Source organism: Geotrypetes seraphini, chromosome 7 (assembly GCF_902459505.1).
Source record: "Geotrypetes seraphini chromosome 7, aGeoSer1.1, whole genome shotgun sequence".
Classification (NCBI taxonomy): domain Eukaryota; kingdom Metazoa; phylum Chordata; class Amphibia; order Gymnophiona; family Dermophiidae; genus Geotrypetes; species Geotrypetes seraphini.
The window spans coordinates 48532456-48556373 of record NC_047090.1 but is presented as its reverse complement, the minus strand read 5'-3'; the positions used below and the strand labels follow the sequence as shown (position 1 = coordinate 48556373).

Genomic DNA, 23918 nt, shown 5'->3' with positions numbered 1-23918 from the left:
TGTTCTGCTCTTTTTGGGGCCTAAAGTCCTGGTCTCTTTCAGGGAATTTGGCGTTAGGATAGGGGTTGCAGAGGGATTTGATGGGGAGGGGGATTTTCTCTTCTGACAGTAATAATGTGAGTTTGTTCTGTATTTCGTTGCACCTTTGTTCTTTTCCTTGTTGAGCTCAATAAAATACATTTGTTCATATTACCTTCCCCACTACCTCCCAGGCCCTCCAGATCAACATGGCTCAGTCCTACACCATAGTCCTACTTAGATCCTTGTCCCCCAGATTTAATGATGGTTGCTCCTCCTGAACACTTTAAATTGAAATTATTTGAGTGGATAGCTGACTCTTTGGATGTGGGGAAATTTCCTTCAGAAGATGGCAATATAATCATCACTTCGATAATTAAAAATACCAAAGAATCTACCTCATTGCCATCTAATTATAGACCGATTGCATCAATTCCCTTCTTTGTAAAACTTATGGAAGGCTTGGTTCATATAAAATTGACAAAATATTTAGAACAACATTTATTACTTCATAATACACAATCTGGATTTAGATCTCTATACAGCACTGAAACAGTGATAGCTACATTGCTGGATCACTTAAATAACTTAATAAGTAAAGGCAGTAGTGCACTGGTGCTCCAATTTGATCTGAGTAGCGCCTTAATATAACGGGCTTAAAGACTAGTCTGGATATAAGACTGTTCAGTTATGCCGATGACATCACAATTGTTTTACTTTGTAATTCGGTTCTATCTCAGATTACTACTCAAATCGAGACTGTAATGGAAAGGATGAAGCTTTGGATGCAGCAATTCAAACTTAAGCTTAATCCTGATAAAACAAAGTTCTTTGTAACATCTCCTACCAAAACTTTTCATGAACTTTCCATCAATATACTTTCAGCATCTTATTCAATCCATCCAACGATTAAAATTTTAGGAATCATATTAGATAAACATCTTACTATGAAAACCCAGATAGATGCTGTTGTACGTAAAAGTTATTTTATTTTATGGAGACTTCAAACAATTAGACCCTATTTTGAATTGTCAGCCTTTAAATTATTGGTCCAGTCATTACTGTTGAGTCTCCTTGACTATTGCAATATTGCTTATTTATCAATTACTAATAAGGAATTATTGAGATTATAATTGATACAGAACACAGCAGTGAGATTGATTTACGGATTGAAAAAATACGATCATGTTACGTTATTTTGTTGCGAATTGCATTGGTTGCCTGTGGAAGCTCGGGTATTGTTCAAGTTGGGCTGTTTTTGTTACAAGGTTTTATATGGTGCAGCCCCTACTTGTCTGGCTAATAGTTTTTCCATACCTAAGCACAAATGCAGTAGAAAAACTCAGGCTCTGTTCAATTTTCCTTTTGTAAAAGATTGTAAAAGCAAGAAATTCCTAAATCACTCTTTAGCATCTCAGGCAGCTTCTCATGAAAAAGAATTTCGATCATTGTTGCTCACAGCTGTTTCTTACAGACATTTTAGAAAACAACTAAAAACCTATCTTTTCTCCAAATACCTTACTAGCTGACTCATTCAAATAGACGATTATGTTTAATGTTTATAATCTTTTGTAAACCGCGAAGAACTTTTTAGAAATGCGGTGTAATAAGTATAATGTTATGTTATGTAGACCCCTTCCCCTCAGTCATAGGTCTTGACTGCACACATGTCACATCCAGGCCCCCTCCCAGGCACATGAGGACACCTATATGAATAGAAATCATATCACTCCATGAACATGCAGGTTGTGTGTGATGCCCAGGGAGAGATTGTGGTTGTATATACTCAGTCCCCAGTCTCCACCCACAATGTCTACACAGTATATTCCAGCATTCAAGAATCTATTACAGGTTAGGCTGAGGGAAGATCACCGGCAGCTGACTCCTAGGTAAGCAGTACAAGGATTCTTAACCTCTATGCCCATTCCCCTTCTCTTAATGTTAACACACTCCCTCACTCAAAATGCCCCAGAACCCACATCCATGACCAAAACTCCATGATTCATGTTCCGCCACAGGTGAACAGAGGCTACGCTCTGTTAACCTAGCTCATGACTCCCATTATCCATCCCTAAATGAGGCCGAGGAATAATACTGTAAGAGCCATAAGAACACATGGACCATCATTACGAAGTTCTCCAGGGTGTCCCAATGCTCTGGGATTAACAGCGTGATGTCTGGATGAAAGGAAAAAATGTGGTCTAAGACCTAGTGCCGCTCTTAACTGAGCACTGGGTAGCTGAGGTCTGCAGCTATTCCAACTTCAATCCTGTAGTGAATTCATGATAATTTCCCGCAGTTCTGCTGACTTGAAAAGGTGGCTCATTGTGGGGTTTAATGTGGATATGAGTAAGGTGATGCATGTCGGTAACAAAAATCTTATTCACGAATACAGGATGTCTGGTGCGGTACTCGGAGAGACTCTCCCAGGAAAGAGACTTAGGAATACTGGTTGACAAGTTGATGAAGCCGTCCGAGCAATGTGCGGTGGCTGCAAAAAGGGCAAACAGAATGCTAGGAATGATTAAGAAGGGGATCACAAGCAGATCGGAGAAGGTTATCATGCCGCTGTACCGGGCCATAGTACGCCCCCACCTGGAATACTGCTTCCAGCACTGGTTGCCGTACATGAAGAAGGACATGGTACTGCTCGAAAAGGTCCAGAGAAGAGCGACTAAAATGGTTAAGGGGCTGGAGGAGTTGCCGTACAGTGAGAAATTAAAGAAACTTGAAAAGAGGAGACTGAGAGGGAACATTCAAGATAATGAAGGGAATAGATTTAGTAGATAGAGACAGGTTGTTCACACTCTCCAAGGTAGAGAGAACAAGAGGGCACTCTCTAAAGCTAAAAGGGGATAGATTCCATACAAACATAATGAAGTTCTTCTTCACCCAGAGAGTGGTGGAAAACTGGAACGCTCTTTCGGAGGCTGTTATGGGGAAAACACCCTCCAGGGATTCAAGATAAAGTTAGACAAGTTTCTGCTGAACCAGAATGTACGCAAGTAAGGCTAGTCTCAGTTAGGGCACTAAGGGCTGCTGCATTAGAGGACTTTTTATCATACAGATGGGGGTGGTGGTCAAAAAATGATGGGCCCCGGGTGTCACATATGCTAGGTACGCCACTGTATGGTTGTGCAACTCCAAAAAGGCAGTATACAGTATACAGAGACTGCACCATGCAACCACAAATTAACAAAACAATACAGAAATCTTTCGCAGTTATGAGAAACCTTAGACAAGTCCGAAAATTCTTCGAAAAAACACAATTTCAGCTCCTAGTACAATCTCTATTCCTAAGTATCCTAGACTATTGCAACATTCTCTACCTCCCTTGCCCTGCAATAATGATTAAACAACTACAGACAATTCAGAATACAGCTCTGAGACTCGTCTATTCATTGAAAAAACATGATCACATTACTGAGGCATTCATCAATTCTCATTTGCTTCCAATCCAGGAAAGAATACAATTTAAATTCTACTGTATACTATTTAAAACTATAAATGGAGACAGCCCAACCTACCTAAATGAGCGCCTCATCCAAACCACCTCTACCAGGCATAGAAAAACACACCCCATTCACTTACCCCCCAATCAAAGAAGTAAAACGGAAAAAACTATACAACGGACTACTGGCCACTCAGGCAGTGAAGATAGACAACCAAGTCTCCAACCTATTGACAACAACCCCAGACTACAAGATGTTCAGAAAGGAAATAAAAACTATACTCTTCAAGAAATCCCTTAATAAAGCTTAATACCATGATAAAGCTTAACCCCCCTCTTACCATCCCCTCCCTAACCCCAGATCCTACTTTTCCCTCTCTTGGAAACCTTCTCTGATCTAACGTTGTAACCCTTCTTCCATAACTCTTTTTGTAATCCGCTTTGAACCGAAAGGTAATGGCGGAATAGAAATCTGTAATGTAATGTAATGTAATACATGTCCCTATTCTTTATCCCTTCTGCTTTCACTTTTAAATGCAAGCATCTGCTATAATAATACCCTTAGCAATGATTGGAGGATGAAGTTATCTGTGATGGGGAAAATGGAATTGTATGTGGCCAAACGCAGAGGTTATTATATGTCTTCCTTGCATACCTGGACTGTTCTTTCCCGGAAATTGGATCTTTCATGAGAAAGGGATAGGGGGGGATTGGATTATTGTGTTAAGCATTCTGTATTTGGGGGGAGGGGGGAAGGGGGGGTTTGGTCATTGTCTGGGGGAGCAATAGAGTTAATGGAAGGGTGGGAGTTTTTGTTGTTGCTGATGGAGGGATGGAGTCGTCTGAGTCAGGTCCTTGTTAACACGGGGCACGGATGGCTAGGTTTCTCTATTGGCTGGTGTGGGAGTTCATTGAACTTTTAAAGTCATTTGATCTTGGCAAAGGTTATGTGCATGGGTAGTGTTGTACCCATATTTGTTATCTCAGTTTTATATTTCACAATGTTTTATTCTGTTTCACTGTTTTATACTCAATAAAAAAATTTAAATATAAAAAAAATAATACCCTTAGCATGCATGCACACTTCAAACTTGGTAGGTCTGTAATCCGTGGTGCTGTGCCCCCGCATGCACAATAGAGTAGAACTCTGCCTGCGGCGGTTTCACCAGCTTCCACGGAAGAAGGCAGCTGGCGGACTCAGAGCGCCATTAGTGAACCCAGAAGACAATGTGGATCCGAGGCAGGCCTTAGGTCCTGCGCTTACACACCGTGGCTCGGCCGCTGGCTTTGTTCCCTGCTGTCATCTCCACTCCATGCAAGAAACTGGCCACCTCCTCTTCTGGCCACACTGTGAGAGCAGGAGCTCCAGCTGAGAGTGTGTCCACGGGCAGCGCCTCCTCTCCCTGCCCCTCCCGGCCTCTGCCTCTGTTCCACTCATGCTGCTCTGGACTACACTACACACCTCTTTTGGGTGCTGCTGGACAGGGGGGAGGTAAAAGGAAGGGAGAAGGGCTACTGCTGGACAGGGAGAGCAGGGAAGGGGTGCTGCTGGACAGGAGGGAGAGACAGAAAGAAAGACAGACAGACAGCAGGCAGGGAGAAAGAAAGAAAGACAGACAGGGGGCCAGGAAGACAGACAGAAAGAAAGAAAGGGGGCAGGAAGAGAGAAACACAGATAGACATATAGAAAGATAGAAAGAAAAAGAAAGAAAGAAAGAAATGCCTAAGTCTACACATCTATTCTACCACCCGTTAATTTAACGGGCTAAAAAACTAGTCAGATATAATTAGGTAAAAGTAGCAAAAATTGGCAAAATTACTATTTCAGTAAAAGTAAATATTATCCTGTACTTCTTTACAAATAAAAGTAGCAAAACTTTTACTTAAATACAGTAATTACTTATATTTACTTTAGTTATTATACAACACTGGATAAGTGCATACACAAGAGTGAATCTGAATTAACCCTAATAATAATGCTAAATATTATTTGTTTGTTTAAGAACATGAATGAAGAGAAATACCAATACATTTATAGAAAGATTAGTCATTGACCAGGAGAGATAAGTAAAAGAAAACAGATGACTGTCTGTACCCATCTCTCGACAGCAGCTGTCGGAAGAAATCATTGGCTGCCAGCTTGATAGCTTTCTCTGGAACGACTAAGGTCAAGTTCACTGCTGCCCCTGTGTGATGAAAGGGGAAAATGGTCATTTTACAAAGTAAAGTGCATAGTCATTCTAATAATTTCAAAATAAATGACATAAAAAAGGGAAGAGATACATTCCAAATGAATGGGTCCCAAGTATTTTGGTGAGCTTCCAGTATGAAGCACTAGGATCTTTCATGAAAGAAGCCTTGAATGTTCTTATCAACATACACATGTAGGCCATTAGCTGACATTCTGAAGAAGCCTATGAAGGAGAACACAACTGCTAAAATTTCATGTGCCAGCCAAACACATTTTGATCTATCACCCTTCCCAAATGCCCATTCCATGAGTATTATAAAAGACTAGAGATTGATTCTTAGATTATCTGGAGCCTGAAGTGGCCGAGTCACTGATTGTGGCCCATTCCTGAAAAGACAAAGTCAACCATGAAATGTCTGAAAGCTCAGACCCTAAACAACCTCTGCAATACAACTAAAAGTTGGAGGAATATTTTCCTCCCAGATTATAGGAAAATGCACAATGTGGGGGCAATTCTATAGCATAAAACAATAACATTTATAAACCTGTTGTGCATGTGCACAAGTAAAAGCCAAAATTCTGCTTAACTATTCTGTAGAAATCTGCTTAACTTACACAGTGTTTTTGAATGAGGGGCCATTCACGTGGGTGAAGCTTGGGCAGGGCTAAATATCTGCATATAACATGCAGCTCTATGGCTGGCGTGTTTGTGACTAAATGTTAAGCTCATAAATACCTAGCAGACACCTATGTTCCATTAAAGAACAATCTCCTACTATGCATCCTTTCAGGCACCTAATTGTAAGTGCTCTGTTACAAAATTGTCCTTTCTGTGGGTAGAGGAATCAGACAGCTAAATTTGCCTGGTTATTTTCTGATTCTAGATCCTCTGTGTTCATCCCACGCTTCTTTGAACTCGGTCACCGTTTTCCTCTCCTCCATCTCTCTCGGGAGCGCATTCCAGGCATCCACCACCCTCTCCGTAAAGTAGAATTTCCTAACATTGCCTTTGAATCTATCACCCCTCAACCTCAAATTATGTCCTCTGGTTTTACCATTTTCCTTTCTCTGGAAAAGATTTTGTTCTACGTTAATACCCTTCATGTATTTGAACGTCTGAATCATATCTTCCTTGTCCCTCCTTTCCTCTAGGGTATACATATTCAGGGCTTCCAGTCTCTCCTCATACGTCTTCTGGCGCAAGCCTCCTATTATTTTCGTCACCCTCCTCTGGACCGCTTCACCTGTCACCACCATCTGCCATGGTCCACTAAATCTGCTCTCTCCTTCCCTCTAATCTTTCATAGCCTGCTGGTAGTGCTAGCGATTAAAGCAGAGCACTGTTGGCAGGCTAGCTGGCTCCAGTCTCTCACAGTCTCTTCAATCTGTGTGACCTTACTACCCCGCTGCGGAACCTGGGCTCCCTCCAATTATTCCGCAAGCAACTGAAAACCTGGCTTTTCACTAAAATGTAATTCTATCCCCCCTTACTCTTCTCTTCTATATATAAGTTCATGTTAACCTTTTTTTTCCTTCTCTTCCTATATTTTAAGTTCTTGTAAACCGTGCCGAGCTCCACATCCGTGGAGATGATGCGGTATATAAACTTAAGGTTTAGTTTAGTTTAATTTAGTTTACATCAAAACAGGAAGTTAAAACAGTTGTTCCAGTATAGCAGAGACTGAAGAGACTGCAAAAGGCTATGGAGCTGGCTAGCCTTCTGGCAGTGTTCTGCTTTAATTGCTAGCACTGCCAGCAGGTTTTGAAAACAGAGGAGAGAAAGACCCTACCACAGGGGAAGGAGGGAGGGAGGAAGGAGAGACGTCTGACCTGACTATGGGGATAGGGAGGGAAGGAAGAAGGAGAGAGAGAGAGACATAAGAACATAAGAATTGCCACTGCTGGGTCAGACCAGTGGTCCATCATGCCCAGCAGTCTGCTCACGCGGTGGCCCTCTGGCCAAAGACCCAACCATGCGGTGGGGTGGGGATGGAGGGAGGGAGGAAAGAAGGAAGGAAGGAGAGAGATCTGACCATGGGGGGAGGAAGGGGGGAAAGGAGGAGAGAGAGATACTCGACCATGGGGAGGGAGGAGAGAGAGATACCCAACCACTGGGGGAGGGAGGAGAGAGAGAGACCCAACCATAGGGGGAGGGAGGAAGGGTGGGAGAGGGTAGGATCACAGGAAGATTTGTTGGGAGAAAGAGGTACAGATGGGGGGGGTTAGGGTGATGTTTGAGAGGGCCATATTCTGGAAATAGGGTTAGAAAAACAAGGGAAATGGTGACAGAGGAGGGAAGGAGAGAAGTGGTGAGCATGGAGCGGTGTGGAGAAGGAGGGGAAGGTACCCGTGGAAAGGAAGGGAAGGGGAGGTAGATGATGATGCCCTTGAATTGCAAGGATAGGAAGAGAAGAGACAGAAACTAGACAGATTTGAAAAGGAGGAAGAAAATGGAAGAAAAGTTGATATAGGGCAAGAAGTAAAGAGTAAATAGACAAAGCATAGGGAAGTAGAACCGAAGATGCGGAATGAGATGATTAGAAAGATAAAATCACCAGACAACAAAGGTAAGATAAATTATTTTATTTTTAGTTTAGTAAGGGGCGTAATGGAATTTAATATACTGCTTTTCTATGGGACAATTGAATTAAAATGTGTCGGTTTACAGCACGGAAGGATCCCGCTCTGATTTTAGGAATAGACGCAGAGAAGGCTTTTGATAGGGTCTCCTGGCCTTTTCTGTTCCGGACGTTATCAGCTATGGGAATATCGGGTCAATATTTGGATTGGGTTCACTCTCTATATGTTAGGCCTTTAGCCTCTCTCAAGGTGAATGGTGCTTATTGTGCTGAATTTGAGCTCGCTAGAGGTACGAGACAGGGGTGTGCTCTGTCACCTCTTCTCTTTGTGCTGGCTATGGAACCGTACGCACAGAGAGTGCGAGAGTGTCCTAATATTGAGGGTATTGTTAGTGGAGGTCAAGAACAGAAAATACTTCTTTTTGCGGATGATATTCTCCTAACGCTTCGCAATCCAAGGAAGTCCCTCCAGGGTACAGTGACGGACTTGGCTGAATACGGACGGGTATCTGGCCTTAGGGTAAACATGGCTAAATCGGAGATTCTTAATCTCAACATTGGGGAACGGGACTGTGTGGATTTGCAGCATCGTTTTCCTTATCTGGAAGCGGAGACCCTGTAATGAAAGGATAGATTTTCTGTCTCTGTCTATGAAAGGACACATTTGAAAAGGACACACATATTTTATGTCTTTTGTTCCTGCCTGTGCTGGAAGTAATCAAATGTAGAATGTTGGGTGTTTACTTTCTTAATGGTTTGGGAAGAGGTCATTTAATTTATGTTAACTAGGTTAGTTGTCTGAGACAGGAAGGCTCAACCCCCCACAGCTCTTAACACCTTTAAGATTTAAACAATGAAGTACATATCCTGCTCACGCACCCCTTCCCCTCTCTTGTCCATCCCCCTTTTGTTGTGATGGTTACCACTGACCCATGTAACAGATATATAAATGTTTTGCAGACTCATAATAAATCAGGCAAAAATCTCTTCAGAATACTGGCTATCTATCTTTCTTTCTGGGGGGAATTGCCTCCAGATGACAGAATATTTTGCAGAATGTTATTTCGGGACCTAGAAACGAATCTTGTCCGTTTCAATTTGGGGGCTACGTCCGGGATGGACTTGACATTACCAATATTTTGTGAGTATTTCTGAATTTTGAATTCTGTTCTTTAATACTCACAGGTATTGGCATCATGTTCCAACCCTTTATTTAAATTGTAGGGTTTTCGGTAAACCCGCCGCGGTTACTGTCCTTTTGGCAAGGACAAATATTAATGTGGAGTTTTCGGTAAATTCCTGCCGCGAAAATAAGCAGCTGCCATTCTTTCGGGAAGAATGAAATTAAGTGAAGACTTTTGGAAAGTCTCTATTGTGGATTTATAGAAACGTCTGCGCATTCTGTCATCTGTGCTATTCTTTGCATGCGCTTTCTCGTCTATTGCTTAGATAAGATTTTATAGAGTATAAGATTATATTGTATATTATTAATGTACCTCGCTTATAAGGTAAGGTAAGCGAAAATTTCTGCATTGTTATATTGTTTTTTTTATTGAAAAAATTCCTGCATTGTGATATTGTTTTTCTAATGGGTCATAAAGACACTTAGGATTTTCCACCTCCTAGACAGATGAGACTTTGTTCGCTTCAGTAATAATAATAATAATGGTAATGGCTTTGTTCTTCTATACCGCCACAATCTTGCGACTCTGGGCGGTTTGCATTTAGGAGAGCTGAACATTCAGCGATTTGCAATGTGTGGAGGGAGTACAGAGTACGGAGACTATTGGGAATCGAAATTACAAAATAGCCAATGTTGTTGTTTGTTTGCTTGGTGCATGAAAGGTTTTGTATTTACAATTGGATATGCAAAAAGATAGCTGTTTCTGGTTTGTCTTATTGGGTTGTAGAATACCAGTGTGTTTGCAGGTACGTAGGTGCTAGTCCCCAAACTAGCTTGAAACATATGCAGGAGAACTTGAATAATATTCTTGCCTCGACTGACAGCCAGTGCAGTGGTTTGTGATGGGAGATGACATGGTCATTCTTTTTTTAATCCATATATCAAGCGGACAGCTGAGTTCTGAATGATACCCAAATAAACGATATTACAATAGTCCAGGGTAGAAAGCACTAGTGATTGCACTAGTAATCTAAACGAAGGTCTTTTATATGTAGCGTTGAATTGGTAATTTTATCCGTTGGGCTTGCAAGGAAGATTTTTGTTTTTTCTGTGTTAAGTTTCAGTTTGAAGTTGCTTGTCCAATGTTCTATTTCAGTCATTATATGAGTAATGTATTTTGAGATTTCATTTGTTATGCTGTTAGGATGGAGATGTCGTCTGCATATATTGTGGCGGGGCCGGGGTTAAGCCTAGCGCTGGCAACCCAGCTCCTGCCCCAGGCGTAAGGACCAAGCGCTCCCAGGAGGATTCCCACTGGGAAACAGTGAGGTAATTGGTGGAGGCTGCGTTAGTGGTAAAGTTCAGCTTTTCTTTTATTTCCCTCAGTTTGCAACACTGGGGTTCCAGCAGTCCCTCTGTGTTGAGGAGACTTGGACAAAAGCATACTTTCATACAGTCCAGCCTGCTGTCCAGGCAGAAAAGCCAAAAAATAAAACCAAAAACGTTTTCTCCTGATTTTGCTTTTTCTGTTTGAGAAATCTTTAGGAGGCTTTAGCACTGTCCCACCAGAAGCCCAATGCCCCCACTACCCCAAACTCCCAGGGTGGGGTTAGGGAACTTTATTACCCAACCATTTCAGACTGCTCTTAAGGGTTAAGAATTCTCGGGACTCTAAGTTCCGTGCAAGCTTTCGGGAGAGGTTAATTACAGGTTCTCACCTCCTTCTTCCTCTCAGACTCTAAGTAATTTATTCATACTAGTTCACAGTTAGACTAAGGGAGAAAGAACGCTATGGTTTCTGTCCTTGCCTCTCTGCCTTGCCCTACCTGTTGGCTCTTGGTGATGGGTACAGGGTTGCTGGGCAGTTTCCTGGGCTTAGGAATAGGGACAGCCCTTTGCAAGGCAGGGTTTAAAACCGGGTTTAAACTGCTGACAGGCACTTCCCTGTCACAATATGTATTAGATCAGGTTTGGTTTTTGCAGTGGGTGTCCTAGAGCTGATTCTGTGGCAGTCTTTGTCCTTTGTTGTAGTGACAAGCAGGCTGTTTGTAGGCCAGCTGAGAACTTTTCAGCAGTGACAAGCAGGCTGTTTGTAGGCCGGCTGAGAACTTTTCAGCACAAAGGCCGGCTGAGAACTTTTCAGCACTTGTCTTTCCCATATGTGTTTGCACTGCCTATAGGTTTAAATTTCTGCCTTTTCTTGTGCTGTTATGTATCAGTAACATTATTTTATAAGTAAATCAATGATCTATGGGAAGCCAATGGGAGTTAATCAAAAGTGGTGTGACATGATCCAATTTTTGAGCTTTTAAGGTGAAATGATTTTGTTGGCAGTATTTTGAATAATTTGGAGGCAATTGTCTTAAAGAGGGTCAGGATAAATTAACTTTAATTAATACAGGGGCCAGAATTAGTTTTACAGATAGAGCATCTATCAAAAGGGGTGTAACATGGTCATATTTTCTAGACTTAGTGATGAGTTTAATGGATATGTTCTGAATAATTTGAAGTCGCTTAATTTCGTTTAGCTATATCCCCTTAAATAGGGCATTACAATAGTCCAATTTAGAAATCACTAAAGAATGGATAAGAATGTTTATTGATTTAGGACATAGGAATTTTGCAATAGATCGTATCCTACGTAATCTGTAAAATGTAGATTTAATTATAGTACTAATATGATCATAAAAAAACAAAAGGTGTACACATATGCTTATTTATAGTAAATTACATGAGCCTGACATATTGACATACAAACTAACAGATGCATAAGGAAGAAAGGGCAGAACTACAATTGTATTAATAGAACACAAGGGAAGACGTGAATGGTGAGGGCAATAGGAATAGGGAATAAATAAATTAAAGGCGTCTTTAAAAAGGAAGCTCTTCAGATTGCTTTTAAAATGGTTTAGGTCATTTTCTTCTTCAATAATTTTTTATAATTATTTCTAATCCTACAAGTTTATATCTTGGTGAGAAAAGTGGCACACTCACCCCTGAGATAGAAGGGAAGTCCAGAAACTAAACAGAAATTTTCCTACAGACCAAAGTGCCAGGTGCCAAGAGCTAATTCAGTGGGAGAACTAATTCAGAATGAATTTACCTACCTATTTTACTTTCAGTGATGGAATTGTTAAGAGTTTTTGATTAATGGATCTTAAAGAAAGTGATATACTATGGGGAGTAAATAGTTATTAATGAATTGGGGTTCGTTCAAAGACAGTGTTTTAAAAACTAAAAGTAGGATTTTAAAGGTAATGCGATGAGTAACAGGAATCCAATGTGATTCGATTAGGATTGCAGACAGAGCTTGATAGGTGTGGAAGAGGCTTAATGAGTCTTAGTGCCCATGCAAATATGGATTCCCTACTTATTCAGACTTTCCTTTCTAACCTCCGTTCTCCTTTGCAGATTCTGGTCAAACAAATGATTTCAGAATGGCCCACTAGTTCTCGTGCATAATTTCAGATTGAAAAAAGGAGCAGTGCGGGGTTTGAACCCCCAAGCCTCAGGTTCCTTAGGCTGTAGCGCTAACCACTACGCAACACTCTCCTACGCTTTGAGATCTCTAAGCCTCGGGAAATCCTGCATTATTAGGACCAGCTACCTACCTGGGGACCGTGCCTGTCCGCTCCTCGCGGAAGAGGGGGTCACGGGTTTCGTAGCGGGCGGGCCCCTGTCTCCGATTGAGATGGTAATAATCCATCTAGAAGTACTGGATGTTTTAATTGCGGAGACCCTGGTCACTGGCTTAATCAATGCCCATCTGGCCGGTGCCCAAAGCCGCCCTTCGGACGGACTTTGGTGCAAAGAGGGGAAACCCTGTATACCAGCTGCCCTTGTTATTGTTGACATGTTCTCCCAATAACCTGAAGTTTTTTCCCACTACAAATGAAACTGCTCAGACTATGGTGAACATTTTACTTCGCGAAATCATCCCTAGGTGGGGATGTCCCACACACATCAACTCAGATAATGGTCCTGCTTTCACTGCCAGAGTATGCAAAGATTTAGCTATCGCATTCCGCATTGAGTGGAAATTTCATCTCCCATATCACCCACAGAGTTCCGGTATTGTGGAACGCATGAATAGGACTATTAAAGATAAAATCTGGAAAGCCACAGCTGGCACATTTGTGAATGGAAAAAATTCCTTCCTATTGTTTTAGCTGAAATTAGGATGTTGCAAAATTAAAATGTGTTTTTCTTTTCTTTTTCTTAGCAGCGGTTCGGATGTATGCATGCCCATCCCAGTTTTGGCACTAGGATATTTCTGGTGTTTTCCAGGGATCCTCTTTGTCACTGCAGAGATAAAGACGATCCAAAGAGACATTAGCTTTTCTAAATATGAGATGGTTATGATATGCATTATTTATACTACTCAGGGGTCCATCTTTGCTGTGTTTTTCTATAACAATGTGTTTATTTGCAGAGTTAAATTCAGCCCTGAACACTTGACAGATGGAAGAATAATGCCGACGCCTCAAAATTTGTGTTTTATGTTGTCTGTGCTATGTGGTCTGTCTTTTGTCTATTTGTTTAGGGGGTACCCCAGGATACATAATATTGGCCATTTCTAGAGCAAGCTCTTTTCCCACTTTTTACTAGTCCAAATGTGCAATGTTCTTTTTTTCCCTATAATTTGCATATGCTAAATGTAGCTTAGTTAGGGGTTATATTTTAAGAAAAGGTTTTATTCCATATCTATATTCTATGGTGCTCACTTGATATGAACCATTCAGTACACATTTCTGACATAATTTTTTAAATACATTCAGTACAGAATTATGGTCTCTCTGAATTGCCATAATAGTTATATGCAGCACACAAAAACATATCTTTTTGAAATGTCTGATTAAGAACCTTAAGTACCTGATTATTGTCTGTCTTTTTGCCATAACTATAAATGCATTAATATTGTTACATGTTGCCACATTCAGTACAGGCAACTAGTCTCTCTCTCTCTCTCTATGCATTCAGTACAGGCAACCTGGTTTCTCTCTCTCTACATTCAGTACAGGCAACATGTTTTCTCTTCCATTTTCTATCTCTTATTTGGATCACACTGGAGTACAGCTGCTGAATGATGCACAAACATCATTCCATCTCAAGGGTGAACACCACCAGTTTCCAGTGACTTGAAAGATCCTGTGCAAACATCAGATCCTGTGCAAACATCATTTCATCCCAAGTGTGCATCTCACCCATTTAAAGAGACTGCCGGTTCCTGCTAGACTGTAATTCATCTTCCTGCACCCTGACTGCAAAGACTTTTCCACACATGCTATTCACAATGTTTCCTGTTCATCGGAGAAAGCCACCTTCCTAAGAACGCTTTGCTGTACAATTCCTCCTATTTAACCTATTCTATGGACATTTCAGACTTTACTTCATATGCTGTACATCCACTACCTCTTGGAATGGGGAATGAGACATTCCAAAAGCTGCTGAACTTTACTGAACTCCATACTTACATTGAACAACTTAAGAAAACCTCCAAAGAAGTGAATCATACTATCACTTTTGAAAATGGACAGATTGCACAAAATTTGCTCCAAGATGCTCATGTCTCAAGCTTTGGAACTTTTCTTTGAGTATTCGCCCACTGCAAACCATGTATTTAATGTTTTAATTCATCCTATCTTAACTATTCTACAAATTTTGCTATGTATTGTTATGATTCTCCTTTGCTGTAGAGTGAAACACGTGTACATTTCTTTTCTCACAAAGTTCCCTCTAGCTTTTAAGGCAGTTATACATGAATTTCCAGTATCTTCTCTGACAACTTACTAATTTGGTTCTAATTTGGTTTTAATTTGGCATGGCCTATTGCATTACCATTACCAGGGTCAGAGATAATATTATCCCATACTTACATACTCTCTTATGACATCTTTGTATCTTTTTGCCTGGGCCTCCTGAGAAAGTTTCCTACAACCCTTATGCACGTTCACTCGCTCAACGACGGGTAAGATATAGATACGATCTATGCAACCTAAGACAGAGGTTTGAACTCATAATGGGAACTGTTCATCTTCATAGCTTGGAGGACAGCTATGATATACTGTTAGAGATTGGCAAGGCATAAGCGAGGCAAGCTGGCTAAGGGTACCACAAGTTTGCTTTCATTTCAAAGAATATGAAAGATGTCAGCATAGCCGTTGCAGGCGTTCAGCATTTTCGGTTGGCATAGCTGGTGTCACCAAAAGCCTATGGGAAATTGTATCAATCTGACTCTGGCATGGGGATGCAGATAGACCCTGAGGGCAGGAAGACGGTTTCAAGTAGTCCTGATTAAATCATGATTAGCTAAAATGTGTTAATGTATTAATCAGAAACTATTGTCCGAGACATACTGGAAATTTAACTACAGCCTAGTATTTTTTTTTTTGGAAATTATAGGTATGCTTCACTGTTGCAGCATTAGATTTTTCTTTAGGTGATATTTACTGGCTCTGTGGAGACCTCTGGCTCCGTGTTAAACTACTCAGCCAGTAGATAGGCCAGTGCACTTTAGCTATACATAGATGAGATAGGGGTCCCAGATGAATTCAAGGCCCGAGACCAGGTTAAGGCTAGGTTTGAGTCCCTTATTACTATCAATAAGAATGTTGAACTTAGACCTTCTTATTGTTATAATCTTTATTATTATCTGCACTCTTGTTGCTTATGTAATTTTTAGACTGTTCCTGTGCTGTTTGACTCATTGCAGCCCCTAAAACCCCTCCTCAAGAGACATATCTAGAATATCTCTCCCTCCACGCTCATGCTGTGCATTTATGACGTCATTTTCATGACGTAAGAGGGGATTGTAATGAAAGGATAGATTTTCTGTCTCTGTCTATGAAAGGACACATTTGAAAAGGACACACATATTTTATGTCTTTTGTTCCTGCCTGTGCTGGAAGTAATCAAATGTAGAATGTTGGGTGTTTACTTTCTTAATGGTTTGGGAAGAGGTCATTTAATTTATGTTAACTAGGTTAGTTGTCTGAGACAGGAAGGCTCAACCCCCCACAGCTCTTAACACCTTTAAGATTTAAACAATGAAGTACATATCCTGCTCACGCACCCCTTCCCCTCTCTTGTCCATCCCCCTTTTGTTGTGATGGTTACCACTGACCCATGTAACAGATATATAAATGTTTTGCAGACTCATAATAAATCAGGCAAAAATCTCTTCAGAATACTGGCTATCTATCTTTCTTTCTGGGGGGAATTGCCTCCAGATGACAGAATATTTTGCAGAATGTTATTTCGGGACCTAGAAACGAATCTTGTCCGTTTCAGACCCCCACGGGTTCGTCGTCACATGTTGCATCAACCACGGGATAGGGGAGGTATGGCGGTTCCCAATTTTTATTATTATTTTTTGGCATCTCAGTTGCGATACTTATTGGCTTGGCAGCAGGAGCCCCATAGGACTTGGGTACAAATGGATGCCTGGTTTTTGGGTGATATTCCTCTTCGTACAGCGCCATGGTATGCTTTGACTAAACTTCGGGTGATGGTTCGTAAGGCAAACCCGGTGGTAAGGGTTATATTGCGAGTATGGATGTTGTTTCGGGAGAAACTGTTCCCCGGTAGGGTGTATTTTTCTCAAACGCCAGTGCGGATAGCAGAGGGGTTTTTGCCTGGTCATTTTGATTCACGTTTTAAGTCTTGGGAAGCTGGGGGGTTGTCTACCTTGGTACAGTTTGTGGTGGATAGGACCCTGATTCCGACCTCTCAAATGCAGGAGGAATATGGTTTAAGGGGAATGGATTTGTTGCAATACAATCAGGTGCTTGATTTTCTCAAATGGCGAGCCTTGCCCGATCTTCTCTTGGATTCGGAAGCTTGGAATAAGGTGTGGGAGGCCTCGAGTGGGAGGGGATGTATTTCTAGATTGTATGGGTTGCTTCTTTCACATGATGTTCCGCCTAGGCATTATTTCGCATATTGGGAAGGTCTTCTGGGCCGAACCTTTACTTCTGCACAGTGGCGACGTATTCTCCGCTCTCTCCTTAAACCCTCTATTGCTAGCAATATGGAAAATCTGGAAAATGGCTACAAACTGCTGTATCGATGGTATTACACGCCTGAGCGGCTGCATAGGATTAATCCCGCTCTCCTGGATGTTTTCTAGCGTAACTGTGGGGCCTCAGGAACGTTTGCACATATTTGGTGGGATTGTCCAAAGGTGGGTCCCTTTTGGGATATGGTTTTTTTAGTTATCTCGGACATTTGTGGGGTGATTATGGGTAAAGATCTGGGATGTGCATTGTTAAATTTATTGCCACAGGGAATCCCTTCCAGATTTTCCTTTCTCATTGCCCCATTGGTTACTGCGGCACGGTTGGTTTTGGCTGCAGCCTGGCGCCAAGATATTATACCATCTAAATCACAAGTGATTATCAAAATGGATTACGTTTTTCGCATGTCACAGCTGACTGCAATACGCCAACACACAGTGGGAGTGTTCATGCGTCGGTGGGAACCATATCTCCACTGGATGACAAGACGGGATGGTTAAACAACTTTACTTACCACTGTCTTTCTTGGTTAGTCTATACCCCATGTTCTATTCAACTTTCTTAGGGCTTCATCACACTGTTGATATTGTCTGATGCTTGGGGGTTGGGGGTGTGTGGTATGGGAGGGTTAGAACAGGGGGTTCAGCTCCTGGTACTATTTTGTATTTTTGCTCTTGATTGGCCTTGTTACGAAGAGTGCTGTTTCAACTGTTTGCTCTGTACCGGTGATTTTGGTGTGTTTTCTATTTTGTATGCTTTTGTGCATTTTTCCAATAAAAAGTTTAAAACCTAAAAAAAAAAAAAAATGTGTCGGTTTTGAGAATTTACATCTGCTGTTTATATAGTGATACAGGAGGAAATGTGAGGGGGCACTCTACGTGATTAATTGCTTGATTAATCATACAACAAAAAATGTTAATAGATGTACAGCACTAGTGTTTGGTTTGTTTGTTTTAAAGTACAGCCGAGCTGGAACGTTTACCTCTTCTTATATCTGGAAACCAAGATCAGGGTATAATGAGCTGCTCATTAGCTGCAAACTATCAGGGATATTTAGACAAACCTGGTTTAGGAATTCCTGTCCTTAAATATCCTCCTGGCATCTACAGTCCTGCCTCTGTGAATGTAAAGTAGGACTGCATATATCAGAGTTTTGAAACAAGGACCATCTCAAAGTACTCCACAAAACAACAAATTCAGGTTCTCTTTTGTTAGAGTTCCAGCTGGTGATTTTTTTGAGCTTGTACTTTCCTATAACAGTCTTGTCACCTCCTAGGTTAGTTCTTGGCTCTTGCTCATTCTGAGGCCTCTGTGCATGGGAGAAACACCACTCATACTCACTGAAGATGGAAACAGTAATCACCTCTGTACATGCCGAAAAAGCCATCTGAACGTACAGTCTTAATCAAACAATCCAGCCTGCAATCAGAAAGAAACATGGTTAAAATAAAAGGACAAAAACTGTGGATACAGATATTCTGGAGATAATTTATTAAACGCTGACATATAAAACCATGAAAATTCAATGAAAAAAGTACATTGATAAAAATACTGTGATAAAAATCCAACTGGACCCTACATGGTCTATGTTCCGGCGAACACGCCTTCCTCAGGGGTCCAATGGTTTGCAGCCTCACTTATAAAGAATTGGACTGAAAACAGTCTATTGTCTTTAAACTTGTGAGCAAAGAACACCGCAGACAAGCTGAAATAGCAAAAAAATGCTAAGCATTTATCAATCACTGCAAGGCTTCATTGCTCTGTATGAATGCTGGCACAAAATAAAAGGGCTGAGTAAAAACATGCAGAGATGGTAGAGAGGAAAATGGTGAAGAAAATTTTAAAAAAAGCATGGGATAAACATAGAGCGTCTCTAATGAAAAAATTAACAATATAAATTGAAGAACTAAGGCCGATACTGGGCAGACTTTACGGAATGTATCCCGCAAACGATGAGATAGTTAGGCTGGAGTGAGCTTCAACAGCAACTCCAGTAGCTGGACCAGGTGGACTTTACAGCCTATGGCCCAGAAATATAAAAGAAAAAAGACAATTTAATTTAATCATGCTTAGTCACTTTGCCAAATAAATAGACAGTAGACAGCCTGGGATTACAATTGTTATTCCCATAGGAATATGAAAGTTGCAAGTATATCTTCAATATACCTACAATTACAACTGCAACACGTTCATTTTTCATCCAGGAATGACTGTGGATATAAGGCAGGGGTATCAAATTCAGGCCTGCAGGGTAATTAGATTTGGCCCAAGATTTGGCCCTCTGTTCCTTCCCTCCCTCCATCCCGGTCTCACCTTTAAAGCAACCTGCAGAGGATCGCCGGTCAGCTGTAGCAAATCTAGCAGGCTGCCGTTGACCTCCGCAGCACATTCCCTCTGCTGCCGTCCCATATGTCAGAGGAGGGGCAGGACTGCTGCAGAGGAAACATGCTGCGGAGGCTGATGGCAGCCTGCTAAGTTCGCTACAGCACCAGCGATCCTCTTAAGACTGCTTTGAAGGTGAGACCGACAGACAGATAGCTGGCTGGGCGAGGGACAGAAAGAATGAAAAACACACATCAGACAGGGAGACTGAAAGAAAGTCAGACAGACAGGGGGCCAGGGAGAGAGACAGAAAGAAAGACAGACACAGAAAGACAGGGGGCAGGAGACAGAAAGAAAGACAGACAGACAGTGGGACAGGGAGAGAGAACATAAGCAGTGCCTCTGCCGGGTCAGACCAGAGGTCCATCCCGCCCAGCAGTCCGCCCCCGCGGCGGCCCAACAGGGCCTTAATCACCAGAAGGGCCCCCTTGCCCCCTAGGTTTCTCATCGAAGTCCTATCTTCCCATCAATGTCCTAACCCTCCGGCCTTGTACCTGCACGACCTGGTGAGCTGTCTATACTTATGCAACACCCCAGCACCTCCCTCAGTACCCCACGATCCCCTTTTCCCTCAGGAATCTGTCCAATCCCTGTTTGAATCCCTGTACTGTACTCTGCCGGATCACTTCCTCCGGGAGCGCATTCCATTTGTCCACGACCCTTTGGGTGAAGAAAAACTTCCTTGCATTTGATTTGAACCTATCTCCCTTCAGTTTCTCTGAGTGCCCCCTCGTACCTGTCGTCCCTTTTAGTCTGAAGAACCTGTCCCTGTCCACCCTCTCTATGCCCCTAAGTATTTTGAAGGTCTCTATCATATCCCCCCTGAGCCTCCTCTTTTCCAGAGAGAAGAGCCCCAGTTTATCCAGCCTCTCAGCATATGGGCAGTTTTCCAGCCCTCTTACCAGTTTCGTTGCCCTCCTCTGGACTCTCTCAAGAACTGCCATGTCCTTCTTGAGGTGCGGCGACCAATATTGAACGCAGTATTCCAGATGTGGGCGCACCATCGCTCGATACAGCGGCATGATGACTTCCCGCGTCCTGGTTGATATGCCCCTCTTGATGATGCCCAGCATCCTGTTGGCTTTCTTCGAGGCTGCTGCACACTGTGCGGATGGTTTCATGGATGGATCCACTAGCACACCCAAGTCTCTCTCAAGTCCGGTGTCTTCCAGCAATCTCCCCCCCATTTTATACTCGAACAACGGGTTCTTTTTCCCTATGTGCATGACCTTGCATTTATCTACGTTAAAGCGCATTTGCCATTTGTTTGCCCAGTCCTCCAGCTTATCGAGGTCCCTTTGCAGTTCCTCACACTCCTCCCTGGTCCTAACTCTGGCACAGAGCTTGGTATCGTCTGCAAATTTTATAACCTCACACTTTGCCTCCGTTTCCAGGTCATTGATAAATATGTTGAAGAGTAGCGGCCCCAGCACCGATCCCTGCGGCACACCGCTCGTGACTCCCCGCCAGTCAGAATATTGGCCCTTTACTCCGACCCTCTGTAGTCTACCTGACAGCCAGTGCTTGATCCATCTGTGTACATCCCCGCCCACCCCGTGGTTCCACAGCTTCCTAAGCAGCCTTTCATGTGGCACCTTGTCAAAGGCCTTTTGAAAATCGAGGTAAATGATGTCTATGGGTTCCCCTTTGTCCACCTGACTGCTTATTCCCTCAAAGAAGTACAGAAGGTTTGTCAGGCACGACCTTCCCTTACAGAATCCGTGCTGGCTTGTCCGCAGTAGGCCATTTTTCTCGATGTGCTCGCAAATGCTGTCCTTGATCATAGCTTCCACCATCTTCCCTATAACTGAAGTCAGGCTCACCGGCCTGTAGTTCCCGGGGTCACCTCTCGATCCCTTCTTAAAGATAGGTGTGACATTCGCCAGTTTCCAGTCCTCTGGTACCTCTCCAGTTTTCAAGGATAGGTTGCAAACATGCTGGATTGCGCCCGCTATTTCCTGACTTAGTTCCTTTAGAACCCTTGGGTGGATCCCGTCCGGTCCCGGTGATTTGCCGCTTTTCAGTCTGTCAATCTGCTTGAGGACATCCTCCCGACTTACCTCTATATGCCCCAATCTTTTGGCCTGCTCCCCACTCATGAGCTCCTCTGAGTCCGGTATATTGGACGTGTCCTCGCTCGTGAAGACCGACGAGAAGAACGTGTTCAACCTCTCAGCTACCTCTTTATTCTCCTTAATCACTCCCTTCCTATCCCCATCGTCCAATGGCCCCACCTCCTCTCTCACTGGTTGCTTCCCCTTTACGTAACTGAAGAATGCCTTGAAGTTTTTCGCCTCCCTGGCCAGCCCCTCCTCGTATTTCCCTTTTGCTTTTCTAATCTCTCGGTGGCATTCCTTTTGGCATTTCCTGTGCTCCTGGTGATTTTCCTCCGTTGGATCCCTTTTCCATTTCCGGAAGGACACTTTCTTGTCACTGATTACCTTCTTTACTTCATGTGTCATCCAAACGGGTCTTTTGACCGCTTGTTCTTGCAGCCTTTCCTGAAACTGGGGATGTACAGTTTTTGCGCTTCCTGCAGTGTGTCCCTGAGAAGGGTCCAGGCGCTCCCTACAGTCTCCATCCTAAAGCCGTTCCTGAGCTTCCTCCCCACCATTTTCCTCATAGCAACATAGTTCCCTTTCCTGAAGTTGAGCGCAGTCGTTGCGGTCCTCCCCACTATGAGTGACCCCCTTTCTAATGTGAATCTGATCACGTTGTGATCACTGTTGCCTAGTGTTCCTCCCACTTCTACCCCTCTTGCAGGCCCCCCTAATCCGTTAAGGATGAGGTCAAGAGTAGCATCCCCTCGCGTCGGTTCCTTGACTAGTTGCTCCATGAAGCAGTCCCTCACAGCTTCTACGAATCCTGCTTCCCTCGTGGAGTTGGAGTGTCCCGTACTCCAGTCTATCCCCGGCTAGTTGAAGTCCCCCATCACTGTTACACTTCCAGTCCTGCATTCCTGTCTCAGTTCTGCTTCCAAGTCTTGTCCTATTGTTTCTGACACACCAGGCGGGCGATAATACAGCCCCAGCTTTATGTCTGTACTCTTCTTTCCCGGCAATTTGACCCATAGCGATTCTAGCTCCTCTGCCTTTGTTGCCATATCGATCCCAATCGAGTAGATATAGTCCTTTATATACAGCGCTATGCCTCCCCCCTTCTTGTGGGTCCTTGAGACAGACAGAAAGACAGACAGACAGTCAGTGGGGCAGGGAGAGAGACAGACAGACAGGGGGCCAAGGAGAGAAACAGACAGAAAGAAAGAAAGACACACACAGAGAAAGACAGGGAGGCAGGGAGAGAGACAGAAAGAAAGACAGACAGTGGGTTAGGGAGAGAGACAGAAAGACAGACAGTGGGACAGGGAGGGAGAGAGAGACAGACAGAAAGAAAGAAAGAAAGACAGACAGACAGAAAGAAAGGGGGCGAAAGAAAGAAAGAAAGAATGAAATGCCTCAGTGTCCCATTATGCTAAAAGTCTACACATCTATTCTAGCACTGGTTGATATATATGAGACATATGTATACAGTGAAAACCAGATGGGATTGGTATGCCCAGATGACTGGGTTAAGGAACTCTGGTATAGACACAGGAAAGGGTGGCTTTCCTTTCTGTCAATATCTCCCACCTCAAAAATAATAGTTTTGTATCACCTACATTCCTGTGTAGACCCCTCGGACTTGTTGGTTCTGAAGTCGAGTTTTGGCCAGGTCAATGGGAAACACACAGATCACGCCCACCAGCCCTGCTATTCCTCCATTGATCAGCTTTGCTGTCAGACTGAAATGAAAGAAAAAGAAGACTGATTTACATTCCACAACTAACACATATGCACAAACAAACAAAATATTTGCTTGTCTTGGCAAATATTCTTTAGAAAGCATATGTTATTGTTCCTAATTGGGCTCGATGATGCTCCCTCCTTGTTCAAATTCAGATTCTATATGCAAATACTAAGGCTAATTTACTTGGATAATGAGATGCAACCTCAGTTTATTCAGGCTGAAGTTTTGCATAACCAAACCAAACTAAACTCCAGCTCCAAATGGGAATGTGCAAATATTTGCAAATGAACCAATTAGTGTGAACATAAAACCAAGTCAAATGCAAATAGCTCAGATTTATCTAAGATAAACTACAGGTTTCTGTTATGATCTT

General features: G+C 42.7%; 1 protein-coding gene across 7 annotated transcripts in view; it reads right to left on the bottom strand.

Annotated features, from left to right (window-relative positions):
• The window catches only part of SLC25A18 (solute carrier family 25 member 18), a 109513-nt gene that overhangs the window by 44468 nt on the left and 41127 nt on the right, over positions 1-23918 (bottom strand). For 6 of the 7 annotated variants that reach the window (XM_033952747.1, XM_033952750.1, XM_033952749.1 and 3 more), the window contains exons 3-5: positions 23418-23540; positions 18741-18796; positions 5565-5655 (exon numbers count right to left, since the gene is read on the bottom strand). In XM_033952747.1, coding sequence (XP_033808638.1) covers positions 5565-5655; positions 18741-18796; positions 23418-23540 — 270 coding nt within the window. Of the gene's footprint in view, positions 1-5564; positions 5656-18718; positions 18797-23417; positions 23541-23918 lie in introns of those variants that run through there. The other variant, XM_033952754.1, reaches the window with a different exon arrangement.